This window comes from Penicillium maclennaniae (assembly GCF_028827695.1).
Source record: "Penicillium maclennaniae strain IBT 15551 chromosome Unknown utg000002l:1.0-2354659.0:1.0-2356205.0, whole genome shotgun sequence".
In the NCBI taxonomy this organism is placed as follows: domain Eukaryota; kingdom Fungi; phylum Ascomycota; class Eurotiomycetes; order Eurotiales; family Aspergillaceae; genus Penicillium; species Penicillium maclennaniae.
The window spans coordinates 2,021,486-2,036,552 of NW_026623214.1; the positions used below are offsets into that span (position 1 = coordinate 2,021,486).

Here is a 15,067-nt window from a genome sequence, read left to right on the forward strand (position 1 = left end):
TTGGAAGACGGCAGAACCATCATTTGGAAAACCGGTTTCGATTGTTCATTGTCCGTTATCAGTTATTCTTTTTCCTAGCGCCACCGAATGGCACGGGCATCTAATTAGAATAGTGATTCCCCACGAAATGATCGAGACAAAAGTACATAGCTCAGTCGCAATGTGATCAGATCTCTTGGCGTGGCTTACACGCCCTCTGATCCATGTCTGTCCCCGAGAGGAAGGGTCAATGGATAAATAAAAAGCCACTCGACCGAGACAGGGTTTCAACGGTGCGGCAAAGATCCACTCTGCCGTCTGCTTGTGACAGCCATTTTGAGTGGGGGAGATCAATGACTGCCGGTGATCGAATTGAATCTCGAACCGGCAAAGTCCTCGGTCTCCATCGGAAGGGCATCCGTCTTCTACAAATATCCAATCTCTAAAATCGGTCGCCTTGGTCATAGGTTTATCTTGGCCTCTAGTACCCCTTGACTATCTTCTTCTGCTAGGCCGAGCACGGTCGGCGCCACCCCCACAATGTCCGGAGAGACCAGGGCCACTCCGTAAGTCTTGTGAAACTTCTATGGTCTAATTCCTCCTGCTCGCGGTTGATGTTTTTCCTGCTGTTTCGTTTCTCTGTTCCCTCTACTCCGAGACCACAGTCTCAATGCACCCGCTTGGAGTCCGGTCCTCAGGTTATACTTTGATCCGGCTCCTGCGAACATGGCGCTATCGTCTTTCTAAATTCGTAACTGACTCCTGCGCCGTCTCCTAGTCTCCGTTTGGGGTCTATTGCACCCAACTTCCAGGCGGAAACCACTATCGGCCCCATCGACTTTCATAAGTGGGCAGGCAACGACTGGGTGATTCTCTTCTCCCACCCCGAGGACTACACTCCGGTCTGCACCACCGAGCTGGCTGCGCTGGCCAAACATGAACCCGAATTCACCAAGCGCCACGTTAAGCTGATTGGCCTCTCGGCCAACTCCATCGAGTCGCACGATGGCTGGATTAACGACATTTCCGAGATCGCGGGATGTCCCTTAACCTTTCCTGTCATCGGCGATAAGGATCGCCAGATTGCCTTAGCTTATGACATGTGAGTGGCTTCCGTTCGTTTCCCTTTGCGCGCCCACTCAGCCACTCCCGAAACTGACCCATCCATGCAACAGGTTGGATTATCAAGATACCACTAATGTGGATGCCAGAGGAATTGCCTACACCATCCGGTCCGTCTTCATCATCGATCCCAACAAGGTCATCCGTCTGATCCAGGCTTATCCCGCCTCCACGGGTCGTAACACGGCCGAACTACTCCGCGTGGTGGACTCTTTACTGGCTACCGACCAGCATGGAATCAATACCCCTGTCAACTGGCAGCCCGGTGACGATGTGGTCGTCCCTGCTAATATTGGTGATGAGGATGCCAAGGCTCGATTCCCGACTCTGCAAGAGGTCAAACCGTACCTGCGTTTCACCCCCTTGGCGAAAGAGAAGATTCTCCCTCGTTGGTAACGTCGGTTCAACTCCAGCATAGACCATAAGCTGGTGTGATGGCCGGCCTGATAAGAGCGACTGCAGTACTTTTCAATTTCTTCGATGTAAAAGCTCTTCAACTGAACGACTCAGATCAAATCACGCTAATGTATAATAGTTCATCGCTCCATAAATTGAACAAACCCATCATCGTAATGATTGTACTGGCCATCACCTCCAGACACTCCCGCCCACCCATGGTTACTCGTTTTCAGTCCTTATTTCTGCCCATTCAGCAAGGGAAGAGCATGACGAGGGGCAAAGGAGAAATCCCGTACACAGCGATCCTGAGGAGCGGGCCGCAGCGATCTGATCTCATAGTACGATCTAAGCCTCCACAGGCCGGAACCGGGCGTGCGCCCCCAACTCACTGATTCGCCTTGCGACTCGCTGCGAGGCGTCCCACATGGAATGCGGATCAGACCACTGTTAAGACTAAATAGCAGGGATCCAAGAGAACACCGTAGATAAGCACCTCATCGACTGTGAGCTCCAAGGACTTGTTTTACATGATAAGATGGACCAATAAGTGCAAGGGACGCCTAACACGTGTAAAGTAGAGGGAAACTGATGCTCGGAATTAAATACATGGGATTCTTTCTTGCAACCGCCCATTCCCCAATTTCTCCGCCTCTAGCCCGATCCCGATCGTCTCTTCCTCTTCTTCGCCAGGGCCAAACCTTGACAACTCACGTATCAGCCATAGCCATGGGAACCACCTGGTCGCAGTTCTTTCCCCCTGCACCCACCTTGACTGAAGCTAACCTGCCCAGCCAAAAAGGCAAGGTTTTCATCATCACGGGAGGATACTCGGGCGTGGGTCTAGCGCTGTGCAAGATTCTCTATCTGGCTGGAGGCAAGGTGTACCTCGCAGGGCGCTCCGAGGAGCAAGCCACGAATGCCATTACACAGATTCAAGCCTCAATACAGTCGTCAGATGGAACCCTTATCTTTCTGCCTCTGCACCTTGATGATCTAGCAAGTATCAAATCCGCAGTAGAGACCTACACTGCTGCGGAATCCAGATTAGACGTTCTGTTCAACAACGCCGGTGTGTCAAACCCACCCGCAGGCTCCGTCTCGGCACAGGGCCATGAACTCCAGTTGGCGACAAACTGTCTTGGACCACATCTTCTGACACAGTTACTTCTCCCGACTCTTCGGCGTACTGCCGAGAGCGAACCCCCCGCTTCTGTACGCGTAGTATGGACGGGGTCAATAGTGGTCGACATGGCTGCCTCGAAAGGTGGGGAGATTCTGGAGGAGCTTCTACGGAAAGACACAAAGCCCCAGCGCAATTATGAGCACACAAAAGTCGGCAACTGGTACCTCGCCCATGCATTGGACGCACAGGAAAGGCCCAGTGGAATCTTGAGTGTGGTCGTGAACCCGGGAAATCTCAAGACCGGCTTGACTCGTCATATGTCCTCGCTGGTGCCCTTGCTAGCGGCTCCCCTGCTGTATCCAGCGAAGATGGGTGCTTATAGTGAACTTTGGGCGGGGCTCTCTAATGAGCTGACGTTATCTGATGGGGGTAAATATATCTTGCCTTGGGGGCGTCTTCATCCCAAACCGAGACAGGATCTGTTACAGGCGATGAAAAGGAAAGCGGACGGTGGTACAGATGCTGCGGCCACTTTCGTACAGTATTGTGACGATCAAATTTTGGGATTCAAGTAGCCAGTAGACTACGGTACTTGTGATAGCAAGGCGGAACCTCTGAACTCGTTTGGGACTTGTTGACTGCGATATATACCTTCATCTATGCATTTGTGTACACCGGTCGATTGTCTTCAAGCTTTATCGCATGGCAAACCCCAAAATGAGTATATCCTAATTACGAATACCTTGAGGGCATCTTCTTAAGCTGCAGCCCATAATTCCGAGCTCATCTTTGTTATTCATTTCTACATAAGGGTGCAAGTACATTAGAAGCTATTTTACCACCACACGAGAACGTGCCATGGAAGCACGAGGTGATACATATGCCTAAGGTCGTGCCCCATCAACCGGACTGAGCCCGAAAGCCCTGCGACGGAGTATCGTCTGAAAAGGTATAGATATGAAGAAGTACGGCTCGTAATAAAATACAATAGAGAGAAGCAAATCTATGCTGCAGCGAGCCTCCGCGCTTTCCACCCTGCGACAATCCGCTTCAACTCTTTGATCAATCCAACAAACAGCGGGACTCCTATAGGTCCCAGGAGTGGCAAGTAGACGGCCACCTTGTGTTCATCTGGGAAGTATACTTGGCCGACCATGCTCTTCTCGAAGAAGCTACGCTCGGCCTCGGTCTCGGCAACCCTGGCGGTGGCAAGGGCAGCGCTGAAGCGACCACTTCGCAAGTGCGAGCAGGTACTAGAAAGATGGGAAAGCGTGGTCGAGACTGAAGAGGCGACAGTTGCGGGGATGGGAATGGAGGGGAGAGACTCAGTCAGGCGGGCAAGGGAGCCCATCGTCGAGGACGCGGAGAGAAGAAGGCTCGCGGCGCGGATGCGGATCAAGGTCTGAAGGCGGAGGGGAAGAGAGGCAGGGGTAGTAGGAGTGCCGAGGAGAGTCAGGAGTTGATGAGAGAAGGTCATGAAGGCAGGGCGAAGAGAATCCCGAGATAGATGAGCAGGGTTGGACCTCTTGTCTGCTGAGGACAAGGATGGGTTCAAGAGGAAGACGCCACCCCATTGAGGAACGATCCAGCTAGAGGCGCGATTTTCCTTGACCATCATTGGCGCCTGCGAGGGAGCGGGGACATAGAGAATGAAGTTCAGGGTGGGACCGTTTCCAATGCTGGGGTTCAGCGGCCACTCGGCAGCATTGACGAACGCACTCAAGTCCTCCTTCTTCAGGGTCCATGCAGCTTCGGCCTCGTCATAAATAGGCGGTGGGGCCATGGGTGAAAAAGTTGCGTACAGCTGGACCTGAGTATCGACAGTGAAGTTGCTAATGGGCGCAAACGCATGGAGAAGAGGAGACAAGTATTCCTCTACAGCAGCTTCGATATCCCACGATGAAGGCTCGGGGCCTGGGGTAAACAAAGAGAATGACAGGTGGTACGTATCGGCGTATTTCATCGCCCGGCGCAAGCGTCGACTGATACTCTCTGTGAACTGCGGGTTGACCAAATCCAGACCGTGGATCCCACCGGAAAGGATGTGTGCGATGGTAGCCTTTTCTTCGCCATACAATCTTTGTAACTCCTCCGCAATGAAGACCGAGAGGGGTGGGTTTGAAGACGAGGGAATAGGGACCTGACTCGGTGGGTAGAAAACATCAAGCTGCGTGGCATCCGCATGAAGTTCCGCCTTGGGGACAAGTAGGCCATCTTGCACAATCACACGGACGATCAATGCCGTGTCGGGGGCTTCCTCTCCATTACGGGCAACTTCTAAGCTATCCTCAGTCTGCTGTTCTGTGGATGTCGCGTTCGTCAACTTGAGGCGAAGATGGTGCGCGGCGAACTCATTTAGATCGTCCAAGGCATGCTGAGTCGTGCGAAGAAGGTGCTGAGATTCAGGTGATTGCATGTCCGGCGTCGCAACTTGGATCTCGAGGGGAAAGACGGGGCGGCATGTCTAGAAGAGTGAGAATCAGCCCTCTTTTAGTCAATTCAAGGAGACTAACCTTGCCGTCGGCCCAATCAACCATCTCCTGGATAGGCAAGTGTGCCCTGTAGATTGAAGTGGTCTTCCACCATATTGGGAATCCCAGGAAGATAATCACTGCCCAGAAAGTAGCGATGACCAGGAACCGCGTTGAGATGGCTTCTGGAGTCTCGGGCGGGATGCGCTGAGCGATGGGTGTGGATTCAGATGCAGTCGTAGCCTGTTGAGACGTAGAGTCTCCCTTGTTGCCCGTCATGATCTGAACATTGCTTTGGGCGCAGCTGGAGCCGGTGTGTTGACAGTGAAGTCGGAGAGAGGAAGGCGGAGAAGGGGGAGAATTGACCGTGGTGGAGTTACTCCACAAAGCACTACCATACACAACAGCTGTGACCACATTGCTGTTCTTGATGAATTCATTATAATCCTTTGAATTGCTTGATTAGTCTTAGCCTGTTAATCTATCCAGTTCATCTTACGAGCAATCCAAGAAATCTACAAATCAAGCCATAGGGCTCTACTTTCAGAAACGCCTGCAAGAGAGACGGAACAGCCGTACTCAATAGACTTGCAATTGACGTCGTAGAAATTTGGTATATTCTAGTTATATGGAAAAGTCTGAAAAAATGAAAAGCAAAGGGTATCATGACCAAAGTAACGCCGATCCAATGTAGCGGTCAACAAAGACCTTCGACGTGTTCCTAGTACTCCTTCTCGAAGATCTTTTGAATGGGTTTGGCAGCCTAGAATGGCAGAAATTAGCAAGAGTGTCTAGATTCCATGGAACAGAGGCAATAGGCACATACATCAATGAACTTCTCCAGGTCCTGATCTAGGCTAGCGAGGTCATCTTTTCGCTTCTTGTTTTCCATTATTAGGGCCTGTTTGCGCTTGAGAAGCTCCTGGCGCGCCTGCTCGAGCTTTTCACGCTCAGCATGTTCGTGGTTGATGCGTGCGATCATGAGTTCATGCTCGTTGGTGTCCTGGTGCTCGGGGAACTGCTCCAGGAACTCTTCGACGGGGATGAGAGGTAGCGACAAGTACTTGTGACTGTCAGAGAACACTCGGGTTAGTCAGGAGGTACAAGTACACGGCTAAGAACTTCACCTACTCATAAGCCTCGCAGGCGGCGATCTCTCCCGTCAAATGCTTCTGCTCATAGTAGAGATTTTGTAGCTGAAGGTGCAGTCGGTCAATTTCTTGACGAGCCTCGGCGGTGGCCTGCTTGGTGTCTCGCACGCGAAAGCAAGCGTCTCGATTTAGACCGCGCAGCTGGGCAAGTAGAGCATAGAGGACCTTCTGTTGCTTCGAGGCCGCCAAGGATAGATCGTGGAGGGTGGCGGGGTCAGTCGCGACAGGGTTTAGCAAGGAGAGCAGATGATGGCATTGGGCGAGGGTCTCAGCGCTTGTACCAAGCACGGGCTGCAGTGACTCGTCCGTGACGACCTCAGCGATAGTCATGGCGGGAATTCCAGAATTTCAAGAGTGGCGACACCTGAAAGAAGTTCCCGAGTTGGAGTGGAAGTGCAGTGACGGGGTTTGAAAAGTGGAGTTGGCAGGGCTGACTTCCAGCAATCAGCGACAAGCCGCGACCTTGAATTTACCCATGTGAACCAGCGACGCCCGATGGTTGGGATGATCGGCTCCTTCAACCTTTATCCTCTCCATTTTTACCCCTCGGAGACTTCAAGATCTTTTTACTCTTCAGTATCCCTCCTACAACGTCCTACCTTGCTGGTTCGGCCCTTTTCTCACTCTCTCCCGCTCTCTCTATCTCTCTCTCTCTCTTTCTCAACACTTTCCAATATCTTCAAGGCACCCGGACTCCCCCGGCCCGCAATTTTACCCAACAAATCCCGCACTGGTGGTCCTCTTGTCGATCGGGTAGTACTCCCGACTGCACGGCAATGGCCTGCTCTGCGACCTCAATGACTGTCGAATCGTATCCCGACACCGCCGTGTCCTCGTCTGCTGCCACTCCTGGCGAGGATACCGGTCTTCTGCGAGACCGGCGACGGAGACACTCCTATCATGCCCCACGAAGACTCTCCTGTGACTCTCAGGATGCCGAGTCTGTCTTCATCAGGGTGAGAATAAGTTTACCCCGTTAGTGCCATCATGATTTAACAAGGAACAGGTGGAACTATTCCTCGCCGAACTTGAGCGCCGAATGCACTGGATCGAACAGTACCGCAAATCTCACATGGATCAAATTGACGCTAGTATGAAGCGAGGATATGCCACCCTGGAAGCAGTGAGAGATCAGTGCTCTATCGCATCGGGTGAGCTGATGGGCAGCGGTAAAAAGCGTGCCAAGATCCTAGTCGAGACCCTGGAGGATCGATACAACGAGGCCCTGGTGACCAAGGAAACCCTGGAGCAAAAGGCCCAGGCCGGGGTTCGATTGATGGAATCGTTCCTATCCGAACTCGAGAACCGTGCCCATGCCGTTCGTGATCGTGGCATCTACGGGGCTTTGGATGATGGATGGAAGGCTATGGACTCGAAGTTGGTGCACGCTCGTGAAGTCGTGGACGAGGGGATTGAGCGTGCTCGTTCTACGTTGCGGGAGAACATCGACCAGGCAATCAAACTGGCCCGGGAACAGCGACTGATTACTTACTCTGATCTACCCGATCCCTGGCGCGTCAACCCTCATATCTTGAAGGGATACCGCTTCACTGAATCCAAGGTCGAGTGCGTTCATTCGGTCTTTGCCTTCTCGAACGAGATGGTCAATATCTGGTCCCATGTCATCGGACTCGTCATCGTCCTGGCAATCGCCTTCTACTTCTACCCGCTTCACACCAACTTTCACCTCAGCAGCAAAGCCGATATCATGATTGCGGCCGTCTTCTTCTTCGCCGCCTGCAAGTGCCTGGTCTGCAGTACCCTCTGGCACACCATGAACAGCATTGCCTCCCAGCCCTTGATGGAACGTTTCGCCTGCGTTGACTACACGGGAATTTCCCTCCTAGTAGCCGCCTCCATCGTGACAACCGAATACACCGCATTCTACTGCGAACCTGTCTCTCGCTGGACCTACATACTCCTCACCATGTCCCTCGGCATCGGCGGTATCATCCTTCCTTGGCACCCAACCTTCAACCGCCACGACATGGCGTGGGCTCGCGTCGCCTTCTTCGTAACTCTCGCTCTGACCGGCTTCGCCCCTCTCGCCCAGCTCTCCTACACCCGCAGCTTCGAGTGGTGCCTCTATTTCTATGCCCCCGTCATGAAGAGTATCATGGTCTACTTCGTCGGAGCCTGTGTTTACGCCTCCAAAGTCCCCGAGCGGTGGGCACCTGGTCTTTTTGATTACTTCGGCGGCAGCCACAATATTTGGCACTTGGCTGTCTTGGGCGGTATCCTCTTCCACTACTGCGCCATGCAGGATCTGTTTGCTGGTGCTTTTGTCCGCGCTCAGGGTGAATGTCCCAATTTGACTTCATGAGCTCTGCGAAAAGGTCAAAACCTGCATTTTGCATTTCTACTCATTTTGAGCTCATGATATCTGTTGGATAGATGATGTTTGAACGTCACAATTAGATCTGGACACTCCCCTTTTTACTGGTAGCTGTCGTGACCATAGATGAATATCTTTCATGCGCTGTTTTGGGCTTATCTTGTTGCATCGGTGGAGTTCTTTGTTTCGTGGATGTTCTTTTTTTCGATTGTCTCTCGTTGATCTAGACTCGGGAAGACTCGTTCTCGCTCCTTGTGGCTTTTTGGCTACTCGGTGTTGGGTTCTGCACAGTACTTGTTCTTGTATTTAGTTTTGGTCGCATGTATTGCATACGCGTTTCGGACTTCTGATGTTTCTGCTGGCTTTTGCTCTCTTGGTAGAGCTTGCCCGGTTTCAATATATCTCCTGCTTTATACACTGTCTTTTCCTTGCCAGAAGGGAGATGGACGTTTATTCATCAAAGGATTGATTTTGATTTTGAATCTTCGGCTTAAACAAAGCATCTATGGGAATATTCTATGCAAACATATATCGTCTTACTCGTAAGATCCATGCACGTATGACGCGGTAAACGCACTGAGTATAGTATCGGCGATGTGGCGTAGCTCTGCCGAAGTTTGGTGGTGTGACGATCCAAACACGAGCCGCATGTTCATCAGGAGCGCGATGAACCCAGAAGAAACCGTGATTCGTCAGAGAGCTGCCTCCATGGAAGATATGAGGACCATGGACAGAGGGAGGGGAGCATGCGGCTAGGCGAGAAGGAGGCTTCGCCTCTGTCCAGCAGGTGCCAGGTGTTAGCTGATCATGCGGGAAGCTGACCCGTTATTGGAGGATGCGATAGTCATCGGCTTCATTGAGCAGCTTCAATGCTGGCAGAGGAGACCTCCTGGCGCTTGCGGAAATGACCTTGCATCCAGCAGCGGTACATCTTTAGCTTGCTTGAGCGGTTGACCAGCAGTCGACGGTCCACGCCCATATGCACAACCTCGAAAGGCGCATCAGGTTCAGCAGGTAAGTCCTCCGCTGTTTTCTCGTCATCGACCTGCAGACCCTTCTCCGGAGTCCAGCGGCTCCACATCTGAATCAATTGATCCTTATCAAAGAAATACACGCGAGTCCCATCGCCGCGGACGTAGAAATTCTCACCCATGTAGCGACCCTTCTTGAAACGGACCTGGGCCAGATCGCCTCGGCCGTAGTCTCGGAACAGAACACGGCCACCGGGCTTCAGGACACGGTAGATATTGTGCAGAGCACGGTTCCACTGGACTGGATTCAATGCAGAGAAAATGAAAATGAGAATGACAACGTCGACGGAGCCTTCTGTCAAGCCTGGAGGTAAGTAGTCACCGTTCTCATCGGGCTCAGCAGCGACATCCCAGACGTCAGCAACCATGTATCTCTCATCATAGTGCTCACTCTCGCGCATCACCTTAACGGCGTACTTGGAGAAATCGCAGGCGTGCACCTTGAGGTTTTCGTTCTCGTTGTTCCTGATAAGCGGGAAAGCAGTGTTACCCGCGCCCGCGCCAACCTCAAGAACGACCTGCGGACCTGCATCTTTCTGTGTGACCTCAGCAAGGACGGGGAACTCTTGGCGCAGCCACTTGCGATCCTTGAAAAAGTTCTCTGTGTTGTTCTTGTAGAACAAGTTCCACCACTTGGCCGGGTCCTGGTTGAACCGGTTCTTGTCGAAGTCTGTCACGGGTGCAGCACGCTGCTTCTCATATTGACCCTCTGCGTAGGCTTTGAATTCGTCGTCAGGCTCGACGTGGTCCCAGGCGTTGAATTCGAAGACATCGTCGCCTTTTTCGAGGTAGCGGGATCCGAATTGGAAAGGATCGCTGCGCTTCAGGTTATTGGAAGGATCATGGGAGCGAGAAGGGTCGTTCATCGGAGGCTGCGCCCTTTGAGCGGCAGCACGGATCTCATCGTCGGGTGTCATTATGCTATGATTTGAGAATTGGACTCGAAAGAATGGCGGGGCCAAAGATAAAAAATTCCAGATCGGGTGGGGTGTGCCTGATTAGTCAGGCGATAGGGGACCCTATCGGCTTATCGATAAGGTCCCGGCGTGTGAGTAACTCCGACGCCCGGCCTTTGCATTGGGAACATGGATGCCTGCGGCAGCCTCAGTCTGTCAGTTCTCTTCCTCCGAATCTTCTTCTTTCTTTCTTTCCTCGAAATGTCGCTTCAATAGACTTCATCTCAGGAGTCTTTTTGTCAACCGCCCTGGTCGGGGGCTTATCAAGTCCCGCGGGGATCCGTCCACCTCATCTGCCGATCATCGAGATTTGGAGGCTCTGCAATCGGTTGACTTTGTGGACATGCACTGAAAGCTGTTGCTTTACTTTGAAAACTTATAAATCTGTTTCATTTTGAGAACTTCTTTAAATTCTATCATGTCCTTCCTCGCCGGGCTATGTGGGTGCTTCACCCGCAACGAAGCATCCCCGCGTTCCAACCCGGATATGCAAACCACCGACTCACAAGCTTTGACACGCCACGGTGTTCAAACAGGAAGCTTCATACTTTCTAACGAGGGCAACTTTGTTCGATCTGCCGGTCCTGGCGGACGAGGTGGGCACGGAAACGGGCCCAGTGACTCAGAGAATGGGGGTTATGCCAGCGTGGTCCCACTTCCACAATATACACCACGGCCGATGAGCATTAATGAGAAGACTCTAGAAACCAACATGCGTGATCCGCCGATGTCCTCCGGCATGCTCGGGTACGGCCATGACGAGAAGAGCCGCAACCTTTACGACGAAGAGGTCGCCTCCGACGCCTCATCGGCCATCTCATATCCTAGCAGCTATGGCAATACTTCCACTGCAACGCGTGAGACCCCTCCACCGCCCTATCCCCCCGACAGTCGGCTGTGTTGAGTCGCTCTCGATCCATATCCGTTTCGTCGGCGATGGGCATCACTCTCAACCAGCTGCCTATGGCTCGAGTGCATGGCTGGCAATCCGGTGGGCCACCATCTGAAGCTGATGATCGGTCAATTCGTCGTCATCGACGAGTCTCCTGGGAGAGTCGGTAACGTGAGCCTTACCCCATGGGCCCTCTATCTATACGCCGCACATCTCACCTACTCTTTGGCCATGGATGATATTCGAGCTGGCATCGTCTGTCACATCTGACTTGAATTTTGGGGTTGAACCCCTCCTGCATACGACGCGACGACCAAGTAATACTTGGATTTTATATGATTGGAATGATGGGATTTTGGAACCCTTAATTATTGGATTCATTGGATATACGGCATACGATATATTTTTTTACAGTAAAGCACATGCAGGGACAGTGCAACTTAATTGATATCTGTTCATTATTTTCAAGTACAGGTTGGATCGAAATCAGTTTCACCACTTGCACGGAGATTCTTTCTCGAACCCTCTTTCATTGGCAGGAGTATTACAAGTAATTTATAGATCGTTTATTACGTCATAGCATGTTTCAATACGATTCAACACTTGGAACTGAGCTACGCTTAAGACGGACTAGCGTGTTTTGAAATTGGGTTCGAGAAAGATTCCGTGCGAGCACGTGGTGAAACTGATCTCGATCCATCCTGTAGGCCCACTAGATTCAACTGACCTTGACAGTACAGCACGTCGTCTCGATAGTAGTAATAGGGAAGAAGGGGACCGTAGCTGTCAGTTCTCATTTCAATTAATGAGCCCCCACTTATAAGCTATTGGGTCTAAATCGGAAACACAATGTGAAGTCAACCATCAAGCACGCCGTGAGTAAAGACCTAGGCCTGTACTCACGAGCCATCAGTTTAACAAGTGTGATGCCATGGAAAAGGGTAGCGTGTCTCCGGCGCCGATTTCAAGCAGTAGATGAAGGCCATGTGAAGTGAGAAGTATAGAGGACCCGGTTTCGCAGTTTTCAGGGTTGACGGAACCTGATGCCTCAGCCTCAGCCTCATGCAGACTTGTCTCATAATAAAGCCGGCCTAGATCGTGTTCAGTCAGAAACCCCAATCGTACCTGCTCTTGCGTTGACAAGCGTCGACGCAACGGATGAGCCAACACAAGTTGACGGTTCAGGAGGGCGGGTGCGCGGCACGAGGAGAAAAAAAAGAGGAAGAAGAAGAAGAAGCAAAAGAGAGTAAACACAGGAGAATGGGGGACTCAGGCTGAGAGTAATTGTGCTTCCATGCCTAATCGGGATGCCCGGGTGAATATGGCAGTCCTCAGCTTCATGTGATACTAGGAAATTCAACTATCTGGGTCTATTAATATGTGTGACTTGGACAATCATTGACATATCTGGGAGATTAATTCCGGAAACATGAGCAGAGATTCATAATACATGTAAATATGAAGCAAACAGTAATAGTGCTCCTTTGCAGGTCTCTATGCGCTTCTCAAACAGTACGGTTGAACTAAGACAGGATTTTGACTCGGTTGGTAACTTACCGGGAAAAACGAGGCAACACCTTCGCCAAATTGTGTAGCGACCACTTAATAAGCGACACAGGGGGGGTATTTCCACATCAACACGGACAGTGCCCCAGCACCCGTAACCAAAGCTGAGGTCAGACCAATTCCAAGGACCTCACTCTGATGCTGAACCGCCTGCACAACTTCAGAGTATCTCTGGGTACTGAAGCTGACGCGAGAATATTGGGTCCTCCAGCCAAGGGAAGGAAGACAACGGTCGATGGTTTCCTCGATAGATTTCCGCAGCTTGTAAAGAGGTGACTTGACTCCCGCTCGCATCTCAAGGAAATTCTCTTTCGACAAGTCATTGATCGCGTGCGCATCGTCACAGCGGATGTCTGTGTATGCTTGGAAAGCCGTTTGGCGTCTGACGCTGCGGGTGTACACGCTGGTGTCGGGGTCGTAGACGCCGTGCTTGTCGAGCTGCTCGAAGAGAACTCGCACGTCTTCCAGACCGGCATTGAGGCCCTGGCCATAGAAGGGGAGAACGGCGTGGGCTGCGTCACCGAGAATTACAACGGTGGAACTGTAGTGGTGCGGCCGGCACTTGATACTGATTAATGGCAGATGAGGGTTCAGATTGAAAGATTCGTTCAAAGCCTCAGGGTCGATTAGTTCCGGACAGACACCGGGGAAATGCTCATCAAAGAATTCTTCTAGGTTCCGGGGCGCATTTTCCAGCGCTGTGTAGTTTGCTTCTGGAGCAAAGAGCGTGCATGTAAATGACTTGTCGGCCGAAGGCAGTGCAATGAACATAAACTCGCGCCCGGGCCAAATGTGGAGATGGTTGGGAGAGATGCGGAAGTCTCCTTGCTCTGAGGGTGGGATTCGGAACTCGCACCATAATGTGTCAATATACTCTTGCTGATAGTCGACGTGGGCAAACTTCATCATATGGAAGCGAGCAGCGGAGTGCGCACCATCGGCGCCAATCAGGTAGTCGTATGACACCTCGATCTCGGGCGATCGTCCAGCAACACCAAGAGAATCTGGCTGCGGCGTCTCACCTGGAATGCGACGCTCAAACCAAGCTTTGTTCGTACGGAAGTCCGCACCGGTCAATTTGTGGTTGAAGAAGAGCTTGACGTTGGGAGTGCGCTCAAGCTCGTCGAGTAGAGCATTATTGAGAGTCCCCCTATCAACTGCATTGATTGCCTGTAATGACACAGTCAGCCTTGCCAAGTATATGTCAAGCCCATGCGATATGCAACATGCAACATGCAGGTGTAAGTCCAATGCATACTCGGCCGTGTATGTCATAGGCCTGTGCGGCCTCCCACAGTTGGCCCCGATCTCGGCCATGTATCATCCGCCCGTACATGGGGATAGTCTCACGGAGTACATCATCGATCAAACTGGACCGGTGCGACTGCCGAATTGCAGTAATACCGCGCTCCGACAGAGCTAAGTTGATCGACTTGGTGAAGTTCAAAGGCACCGTCGCGGGATCGCGGAGATCTACGGATGCGCGAAAAAAGTTATTAGGCTTTCCCCGGAAAAATCTCACAAAACGCGATCAAAATGACAGGGGTAGCAGAGCAAGCGAAGAGTCAATTGCGTCTTCATGAGGCACAATTGACTGCATGTGAGCAATAGGGACCTTGCGGAATGTGGGTGTCATATATATTTGACTCAGTGGCGGAGCTCATCTCCCACCACTAGCGCATATATTTTCGCAGCCTTTGCGCAGATCTCATTCCCGTCCGCTACGCTCATCTTCCGAGCATGAATAGATGGAGCAAGCAACTGTAAACATACCTCCGCGCAACTCGTATACTTCGACTTCATCGCCTCGGCTGGCCGCATACAGCGCCGCCAGGGCCCCAACGGGTCCCGCACCCACCACGACGACCTTTTGGCGAGAAGAAGATGCCATGTCACAGTCTGAAGATGTCAATGGAGTTGAGAGACTAATTTTCCCAAACGCAATTCGGATAGACTCACCACTCACGTGCGGCGACCATCAACCCTTGCCCGAAACGGAAGAGCGCAGGGCGAGAATGCAGCTGACTCATCGTGATTGAAAA

At 51.8% G+C, this 15,067-nt stretch overlaps 9 protein-coding genes across 9 annotated transcripts; 5 read left to right on the plus strand and 4 right to left on the minus strand.

Moving 5' to 3' along the window:
- Positions 1 to 519: 519 nt before the first annotated feature.
- N7477_001982 (peroxiredoxin) lies at positions 520 to 1,497 on the plus strand (the record flags this gene model as incomplete). The annotated part of the gene is made up of 3 exons (XM_056963645.1): positions 520 to 545; positions 758 to 1,081; positions 1,155 to 1,497. The coding sequence occupies 3 exons, from the start codon at positions 520 to 522 to the stop codon at positions 1,495 to 1,497; spliced, it is 693 nt and encodes a 230-aa protein (XP_056826564.1).
- A 729-nt stretch (positions 1,498 to 2,226) lies between these two features.
- N7477_001983 (steroid dehydrogenase) lies at positions 2,227 to 3,198 on the plus strand (the record flags this gene model as incomplete). Its single annotated transcript, XM_056963646.1, has 1 exon — positions 2,227 to 3,198. One exon carries the CDS (start codon positions 2,227 to 2,229, stop codon positions 3,196 to 3,198), a length of 972 nt encoding a protein of 323 aa, XP_056826565.1.
- Positions 3,199 to 3,626: 428 nt separating this feature from the next.
- Positions 3,627 to 5,373, minus strand: PIG-S (GPI-anchored transamidase GPI17; the record flags this gene model as incomplete). The annotated part of the gene is made up of 2 exons (XM_056963647.1): positions 3,627 to 5,087; positions 5,137 to 5,373. The coding sequence occupies 2 exons, from the start codon at positions 5,371 to 5,373 to the stop codon at positions 3,627 to 3,629; spliced, it is 1,698 nt and encodes a 565-aa protein (XP_056826566.1).
- A 442-nt stretch (positions 5,374 to 5,815) lies between these two features.
- Positions 5,816 to 6,575, minus strand: N7477_001985 (uncharacterized protein; the record flags this gene model as incomplete). Its single annotated transcript, XM_056963648.1, has 3 exons — positions 5,816 to 5,857; positions 5,921 to 6,164; positions 6,226 to 6,575. The coding sequence occupies 3 exons, from the start codon at positions 6,573 to 6,575 to the stop codon at positions 5,816 to 5,818; spliced, it is 636 nt and encodes a 211-aa protein (XP_056826567.1).
- A 446-nt stretch (positions 6,576 to 7,021) lies between these two features.
- On the plus strand, positions 7,022 to 8,568 carry N7477_001986 (hemolysin III family protein; the record flags this gene model as incomplete). The annotated part of the gene is made up of 2 exons (XM_056963649.1): positions 7,022 to 7,201; positions 7,252 to 8,568. The coding sequence occupies 2 exons, from the start codon at positions 7,022 to 7,024 to the stop codon at positions 8,566 to 8,568; spliced, it is 1,497 nt and encodes a 498-aa protein (XP_056826568.1).
- An 865-nt stretch (positions 8,569 to 9,433) lies between these two features.
- On the minus strand, positions 9,434 to 10,528 carry N7477_001987 (tRNA(Thr) (cytosine(32)-N(3))-methyltransferase; the record flags this gene model as incomplete). The annotated part of the gene is made up of 1 exon (XM_056963650.1): positions 9,434 to 10,528. The coding sequence occupies one exon, from the start codon at positions 10,526 to 10,528 to the stop codon at positions 9,434 to 9,436; it is 1,095 nt and encodes a 364-aa protein (XP_056826569.1).
- Positions 10,529 to 10,985: 457 nt separating this feature from the next.
- On the plus strand, positions 10,986 to 11,471 carry N7477_001988 (uncharacterized protein; the record flags this gene model as incomplete). The annotated part of the gene is made up of 1 exon (XM_056963651.1): positions 10,986 to 11,471. One exon carries the CDS (start codon positions 10,986 to 10,988, stop codon positions 11,469 to 11,471), a length of 486 nt encoding a protein of 161 aa, XP_056826570.1.
- A 72-nt stretch (positions 11,472 to 11,543) lies between these two features.
- Positions 11,544 to 11,729, plus strand: N7477_001989 (uncharacterized protein; the record flags this gene model as incomplete). The annotated part of the gene is made up of 1 exon (XM_056963652.1): positions 11,544 to 11,729. The coding sequence occupies one exon, from the start codon at positions 11,544 to 11,546 to the stop codon at positions 11,727 to 11,729; it is 186 nt and encodes a 61-aa protein (XP_056826571.1).
- A 1,332-nt stretch (positions 11,730 to 13,061) lies between these two features.
- Positions 13,062 to 14,916, minus strand: bna4 (kynurenine 3-monooxygenase; the record flags this gene model as incomplete). The annotated part of the gene is made up of 3 exons (XM_056963653.1): positions 13,062 to 14,195; positions 14,284 to 14,498; positions 14,799 to 14,916. The coding sequence occupies 3 exons, from the start codon at positions 14,914 to 14,916 to the stop codon at positions 13,062 to 13,064; spliced, it is 1,467 nt and encodes a 488-aa protein (XP_056826572.1).
- Between the last annotated feature and the right edge of the window lie 151 nt (positions 14,917 to 15,067).